Here is an 8168-nt window from a genome sequence, read left to right as displayed (position 1 = left end):
GGGGGAGAACGAGGGGGTGGCGTGGGGGGGGGACACGCTAACGACTGTCCGCTTCCTTTTAGGCCCCCCCAGCCCGAGACTGACCGGCCGTTGACGTACAGCAGGTGTGTTGCCATGTAACACAACATCGGCGGAAAAAACGCCCACTCCGGTGCCTGTCTCCTGACCTCCTCTTCCTCCTCCTCCTCCCCTCACCGGGGGTGACCCGGCTCAGACTGCTGAGTGACTTCCTCCCCCCCATCACCACCACCACCCCACAGTTCAGGTAGGTGTGGCCGAAGGATGGGGGGCTGAGGTGGAATGATAAAAAAAAGTGTTGTTACTTTTATGATAACGTGCCAATCCGAGCTTGTTGTGGCTGACGAGCGGCATGGCGCTGTGCCACGTGCGGAGTGAGGCGCCCGTTTCCAGGTCGGCTCGTCAGCAGATTGTGTCAGATGTGCTAAATCTGTTGATGGTGGAGGTTTGTCTTGATGAATGTGGAATTGTTACTTCAGGGAACCCAGTACGCACGCATCAACAGAGCTGTTACAGCCAAGCATAAAAAGCAACCCCCCCCCTTTTCTTCTTCTTCTGCTCAGCTGCATCTTCAGGAGAGTTGCTGAACTTTTCACTCGCTCGGTTTATTCCACAGCAAAACTGAACACTTCCACAGCTAATAAACGAGCTGCTACAGTGTGATGTTTTACTGCATGACAGTCTACCCAGTAGTTTGTGGAGCTGTCCGCCTATCAGCTGGTCGACTGACAACGAAGTGTGTTGATGATCTTTAACAGCGCTTAAAGTTACAGTTTTCTGCAGATTTAGGGAGCGTTCACAGGACTTTGCACACCAGTTACAGTCACTCATTGCAAAGTATAAAATAATCAAACGCGCTTTTGCGAAACTCCTGCCAGACCCGACCCCGTCTTTGTAATCCACACGCTTGGGGTCAACAAATCTGAGCGTACGTACGAACCGGTACGTCAGAATCAGAAACTTCTCCCATCAAGGGCGGCTCTTCCGAGGCCATCGCCGTCGCCGACTTGTCTTCAGACGCCTCAGCTCGTACTGCAGGCAAACAGCGGCGTGAGGTAGCCGGCAGCCGCTCCGAAACTTTGCTTACAGATTGTTCGTTTAAGGGCACAGTTCCTCATTGGCTTTTGTACATTTTCTTTATGACTTTGTTTCTGTTTTGTTTTGTTTTTGGCTGGTCTTCGTGACTTTGCAGTGAGTACCCTTTAAGTAGGCCAGACTTTTCTAACTTTACCTAAGCTGCTTTTTCGACTTGTGTAAGATAGTTTTTAAAATAGTAACCATGGTAATACATTCTCCGCAAATAAAAAATGCCAGCTCAGGCTTCCGTTATTGTCTCTCTCTTTTTTTTTTTTTTAGTTTGTTTGTTTGTTTTGCAGTGATAAAGATTTAGGATTAATGAATTGTGTGTTTCTAACCACATCTGTTGTTATTTTGTTTTTTTAGATAGTGCGTCCCTGTAGTCGTCACACATCTTTTCACAGTCATAGCAGTACAAGTGCCACTGTGTGAGCGGCACTTCCTGTTTGTGTTTACGTGCGTTTCAGCAGCTCGCGCCCTGCAGCCAAGCTCTCTGTGCGTCTATGAAGACCTTTTTTAAAAATCCAAGAGTCAAGGAAAAGTGATCTCCGCAGCAGATAAGGCCGTTGTCGCGGTGTGTAGCGAAGGCCGTGGCATGAAAATGGCAACTGATTGGCTCTCGCTCAGAGGGCCCTTTGTGTGCTCTCGTAATTTATGAAAGCAACACGAACGTGCGCTAAGAGAAAACATGTTGGGTTGTAATCGCTACCACTTAGAGTAATTAGCCATTGTCAGCCTCCTTTCCTTACGCTGGCGTTTGCTGATGGGGAAGGAAGGAAGTTTTCGAACAGAGAGCCCGACTTTCACAAATCCAGTAGGCATGACATTTACAACAGCACAACACCTTTTAGGAATTCAAGGAATTATGATTTGTGTTTTGCTGTCAGGAAATCGGAACAAGCGTTCACCGAAAGCAGAACTTTCTGCTTTTGACCAAGTGACCCGATAAAGGGACGCGGCGAGCAGCGCGGCTCGGAAGAAGCCGCTTCCGTCCCCGTCCTCCCTTTGCCTCACCTTTTCGTCTTAATGGGCAGAGCATGAAGTTGGCGTGCGAGAAGCGAGTGTATTGATTTTGAAATGAAACATGGAAGGTCACGCCCTCATTACCTCTGCAGATGATGCGTGTGTGCCTCCTCTCCGATAACCTTGAGTCCGACGGCACCGGTGGCCGGCGCGAAGGCGCTGCATTAACGAGCGAGGAGACTCCATCATCACGGGCTATGGATGTAATGGAGTGCTAATAACGTTCCGACAAACAACGGAAGCAGATTAACGAGCGGCAGAAACGCATTCCGATATTGCTTATAGCCAGTCATGTTTCCCTGTGTGTTTGTACCCCTCCGTCTACCGTTGCAGGCATGGAGAGCCCGAGTGGCCCCAGGCTTGGGAAGCTGTCCTCATCAGGGCTGCCGAGGAGCCAAACCCTGAAGCTCGGACACTCCCAGGAGTTTGTCAGAGCTCCTCCAGGTCCTGAAAACAACAACAACAACATACATAGTGAGTGAAGAGCTGCTACTCTTGTTTAAATGAAACCGGTGACTCGAGGTTTTGTTGGTATAACTTGTATTTGATGCCAAGATGAATTCCACGTGGTGATGCAACGTAGAAGAAGAATAGCGACTCTCTGCGTGCATTCTGACATACTGACACATATATTCTGACTACATTTGTACTTTTACACATATATCTTAGCATTGGCTGAAGCTTTGGGAGTTTAAGACAGCTGCTCTCACTGTCTGTTGTTCCACAAAAATTTGATGACCATTCTGTAAGGGTTCCTGTACCTTTTTTTTTTTTGAACTGGTAAAATTTGTACAAAGAATCAATGGTTCCAGCCTCAGTGTAATTCTACCCCTCCAACCACAGAAGGGCCTGGAAACTACAACTTCTTTTTTTTTCTTCCCCTTCTTCTTCCTGAAAGTGCCTCACAATGAGAAAACCAAACAAACAAGTATTGCCAAGCACTGACATGAGTGAAACCCCAAGCCATCTGGATTGGGATGGAATATTTTGGAAAGAGAAAGCAGGACTCGGGAATGATTTTTCAATTCACTGACCAGCAGATTATTATGACTTTGGCTTGGAAAGCTCAGCCTGTTCTAATGTAACCCAGTTGTTTTGGTTGCAACAAAATAGCCTCTTATTCTGAGACTGACTGGGATACCTCAGTTTGTTTCCTTTTGTGGTATCATTCAGCCCTTCAGGCTGTGTTTTTATGCTCATGTGGGTGCCTGGATGTGTTGGTGTGTATTCAGAATATGATCTGATTTCTGAACGCAAACAACCATTGTGCTGCTTTGCTCTAGAAGTCTCTGTTTTAGTAGAAGAAAGTGAAACTCGGATTGGCGGCTTCTTCCACTCAAGCTGTGAGAGTCTCATGGTTTTAATTGATTTTTATAAATCTTTGTTACTCAAAAAAAGAACATTAGTTTACAAAATAATCATTACAAAGATGGTGGATGTCTCTACGTGTTTTCTTTGTAACTAGAGGTGTGTGTGTGTGTTTCAGTAATGTTTTTACAGGTGATAAATTGGTCCTGGTTTTTACGGGACTTTTTAAGGTAACGTTAGACTCTACTTTTTCTGAACGTTTCACTTTCTTTTCTCTGGTTGACTTGCTTTGACTAACCTGTAAACCTTTTGTGGGATAGTGGTGCAGTAAGGTTATTAGTGTTTTTACGTGTGTGTGTGTTTTAAGGACAGCCTCCAGTTCAATTATATTGCCCAAGATAACAATCTGCATTCCGCAGTTAAAAAATTGTCTTGCGTGGTTGGGAAATTTTCTCTTATCTCAAGCATCACACATCGTCATGCCTTTAAGTAAGTTTAGCTGTTCCGCTGTTGTTTCCAGCGTAGCAAGTTTGGTTGCAAAGACACTGTTTTGCGAGCCCTTAAAAATATGCTGCAAACCTTTTGAGGAAAGACGTGCACCTGCTGAAGGTTGTGCAGGAAGAGAAACTGATTTACACGCAAACTCAAATGGGAGCGGACACAAACGAAATGTAAACTTTTTAGTAATAAAAAATACTTAATGCTTGTGGTGCTGTATTCACCACAAGTATGATACGACCCCTACTGTTGTACATTAAAGTAATTCTTCTGACAATGTGTCGTCTTTTCAAGGGATTTTTGTTTACAGTATCTCAAGCTAATGATGAGAGGGAATACGTTTCTTTAAATGACCGAATCTTATACTAACCTTTCTGCTTTTTTTAAGGCCATAAACCTCAGAGGCGTCAGTAGCTCTTTTCAAACAAAGGTTTCAAGTTTCAAACTTGGTGTTTTCATTGTACATCACTGACATCATGTGTGAAAGCTCAGAACTGGAACAGGGGGGCGTTTACGTCGAGCTGTTGATGATATGCCTCAGAACTTGCAGCCGAGGTAGTCACAGAGCCGAGTTGGCATGTGCTTGTGAAGTGAGCGGTAGCGCGTATCAGCAGCGCCGGTGTCACTCACCTGATTCCTTGATGGCGTCGCAGTGTTTGTATCCTCACTCCGAGGCAGCGCCGAACTGCATCTTCAGTTTGTGAGAGTTATCTAAGGGGAACGGCGGCAGCCTTTTTTTTGTTTTGTTTTGTTTTATTTTGTTTTAAAAAGCTGAAAAGAGCAAAATATCTAAGGCTTCCTCTGAAGGCTTTTCAGTACAGGTTCATTGTATCCAGGGCCCATTTCCTGTAACTCATTATCTGTCCCCAGATGTGCATTTTTCATTCATTGCACAATGAACGTTTGTGCTCTTCCATCTTATTGTGTTATCAGTTGTCCTACGTGTTGATAGATCTCTCCGATGAAAGCCTTGCTCAGTGAATAATGTGAACGACACCTGATGGAATAGGTCTGCTTTACCTTTGTGGCTTTCTTTAATGCGTTAAAACATATCTGAAAACTGGGTTTTGTGCTTTTCTAAAGTGTTGTGGTTGAGCTTTATTCTTGCCACACCAGACTCCTCTCTAGAGAGGATGTGGTCTTTGAGGATGACTTAGTCTCTTTGTGTTTTTTTTCTCATTCTTCCTTTCTTGTTGTGAAACATCATTTTCTCAGTTGATCTTGTGTTTAAACCTGGCTTCATTGTGATTATTCGTTCATTGTGATTAGCCGTTCCACAAAATCTTTCATTCAAGTACTGATCTTGGACACATTTCTTCAAACAATAATGCAAATCTGAATGAGTGGAGACTTGAGTGAATCTTTTTTGTTGTTGTTGTTTTTATGCATCTCGGCTTTAAAGGAGAGCTGTGGAATACTGTATCTGATCACAGTATGTGCTGTGGACAGAGTAGATTAAACGTAGGCGCAAAACTTTTTTTATTTATTTTTTAATTTTACTTCTCCCTCTCATTTATATCGATGGCAGCTGCCACGCTGATCCTTGTCTTCTCTGCCACTCTCTGAACAGCTTGTTGTCAAGTCTGCTGCCTTGTCTACTTGGTCAAATAGCCACCACTAAATTTGGAGTGCATCTGTATTCTGATCTTTGTTGCTCGCGTCAGTGTGCTAAAAAGCTTTGTGCTCGCAGCAGAAAAAAGGCGGCACTGGACACGTGTCTGTACATAAACAAGCTAAGGGTCTTAATGCTGATCTGTATTGGCCACCTTTCAGGCAATATGATTCTTGCCTGAGAGAGAATCTTGTGTGTGTGTGTGTGGGTGGGTGTTTGTTGGTCTTTTGTGGTAGCAAAATATCTCACGAACCAGTAGACGGATTCTAGTGAAACCCTCAGAAAGTAATCACTGGCTGTGCGTCTGCAACTGATTCACTTTTGGAGTCACCACATCTAATAGTCCAACTCAGTCACTTTTACATGTATTAATCTAAGACTTGGCAAAGTGCTAGCTGAGAGTCGTTCCCAACACATCCTCTGAGTGCTAACGGATTATGCGAGATCTTGCAATATTTGCTGAGATCATGCATAACGTCAGATCTGACCAAATCGGCTTAAACACGTCTCAACATATGATGAAGGCTGGCACGCAATATGTGTTCCTTCACTGCTAGGCCTTTAATTTATTCCTTTATATTACCAGGAAAGGATCAAAGAACATTTGATTTCATAAATAAACAGTAAAGTGGGATATATTAAAAACAAAAACTCACGTAAGATTTACTATAGGAAACATGGTAAATCTTTTTTCTCTGAGGACTGAAGATTGTACAGGATATAGTGATGAATTGAGAACTAAGAAATCACTATTTGGGTTTAAAACAATGAATTTGCTCATGGATTATATTGCTAAGATATGTTTACTGTGAAGATTGTTGTGTATTTAGGATCAGGGAACCATTTACTGAGTTTGTTTTCTTGTTTTTGTTTGTTTAGATAAAAAAAGAGCTTCTCTTGATGTGTGCTTGTCTTGTTTGCTGATGTTGTGGCTTTTTTATAAATTCAGTTGGTTTTGATTATTAGAAATTTCTCTTGTTCATGGGATGTAATAATGAAACGTGAGTGAGGTGTGTATTTATAGGCTACAGCTTCAGCCTTCAACCCTTTTTTGAACCGCTTGTATTGTTTTTTTAGCTTGGACTTTGTAAATCAGTACATTTGGTTTTTGTTTGTTTTATTTTATCGTTTGCTTTTACGCTGCTGTGCTTTTGTTTTAAATGCTGTTTGAGAAAATAAAGTTCAAATGTTTAACTGCAACTCAGTTCCATCTGATGCTTATAGTTTATTAAAATCTTATTTAAATAAATGGTTAAACAGTAAAACTCTAAGTATTCTGCTTCTGTGCTTTTGAATGGAGCATAATGAAGTCCATACCACGTGCAATGATGAACTTCTATTTCTTAGAAAATGTAATTCAATATAATATGTATTACATGTGTTATATCTAATAAATAAATAAATAAATAATGAACTTTTCAAATAGTTTAAAAAAAAAAGTCACTGAAACCAGAAAAGATGCTCCGTTCATCACTTTTAGTTTAAACCAGCAAGACTTTTTATTTCTTCTTTTTTGCTCTGGATCGTGCTTTAATTCAGTTTGTGCATGAAGAGGCCGGTTCTTGTTGGAGTTTTACAACTGAGCTGAACAGTTTTCTCTGTGTGGCTTACAGGCAAAATAGCAAAAACAAAACAAAACCAAAAAAATGCGGTCTAAAGCATTGTTTTGGTAATCACCGAAAGACGTCTGCTGCACTCATTTCAGACATTTGAATATTCACATGCAAACCCTTCTGGAACATGTGGGCAAAGTTTCACAGCTGCAGCGCAAATGTCAGAAGAGCTTTTTTAGCTACAGGGATGGAGCTGTTTCTTTGTGTCTCCGTGGTCCTGCACAGTGTTTCTGCTGTGAAGCTGCGACCGTCCCGTCTCCCTCTTCGCTATGACCTGAGAAACACTACAATTCGTTTTGTTGTTATAATGATTTTGTCAGAAAATAACATGTCAGAATACATTTTATCAGTCAAGCAACCTGAGGCTCTTTGATATGTTATTAAACTTATTTATGTGTTTTAATTATTTGTCATATTTACAGACAGGCATGGTGGGTGTGATTATTTTCATCGGCCTTGCAGCTGCGTATGATTTCAGCTAAATGTCGGTGTTCTGACTGTTGGTGCTACCCACTCAGGATTAGCTATCAGTGCTACAGCGAGCTAATCCTGTCAGTCTGGTCTTATGTGCAAAGCCTCTCAGTGACAATGACCCACCTTATCCACTCAGGTAACATCATGTTTGGAAGCAGACGCTTCACCTCTGAGAACAGTTGATTTTATTGAGTTCATATCAGCCCCTACCTTTATCGCCTTTCAGCAACAGGCGATCATTTTGCTTTTGCCCGTATCTGTGTGCGTGTGTTTGTGTGTCTATCAGAAAAAAATATCTTATTAACCATTCGACGAGTCTTATTGAAACTTGGAAAAAGAAATCTTTGGATGTAGATCAGCAAAACGACCCTAAAGAAACACAAATGGCTTCACCTGACACAGTTTTGCAGATATTGACCTAAAATTTGATGTGGTAGTAGCTGAGGCTGATCCCAGTAACACTCCCTGAGCACTTACAGATTGCGCAAGATCTTTGTTTAAAATCCAGACAATAACTATTTGGAGTCAACTCTCGCTATTTGCAA

The 8168-nt window shown here is 42.2% G+C and overlaps 1 protein-coding gene across 4 annotated transcripts in view; it reads left to right on the top strand.

Annotated features, from left to right (window-relative positions):
- The window catches only part of znf512b (zinc finger protein 512B), a 30184-nt gene that overhangs the window by 934 nt on the left and 21082 nt on the right, over window positions 1–8168 (top strand). For all 4 annotated transcript variants that reach the window (XM_017415105.2, XM_017415108.2, XM_017415107.2 and 1 more), the window contains exons 2-3: window positions 63–265; window positions 2452–2592. In XM_017415105.2, coding sequence (XP_017270594.1) covers window positions 2454–2592 — 139 coding nt within the window. In that variant the 5' untranslated portion in view covers window positions 63–265; window positions 2452–2453. The remainder of the gene's footprint in view (window positions 1–62; window positions 266–2451; window positions 2593–8168) is intronic.

This window comes from Kryptolebias marmoratus, linkage group LG8 (genome assembly GCF_001649575.2).
Source record: "Kryptolebias marmoratus isolate JLee-2015 linkage group LG8, ASM164957v2, whole genome shotgun sequence".
Lineage (NCBI taxonomy): Eukaryota > Metazoa > Chordata > Actinopteri > Cyprinodontiformes > Rivulidae > Kryptolebias > Kryptolebias marmoratus.
This window is presented reverse-complemented; position numbering and strand designations above follow the sequence as displayed.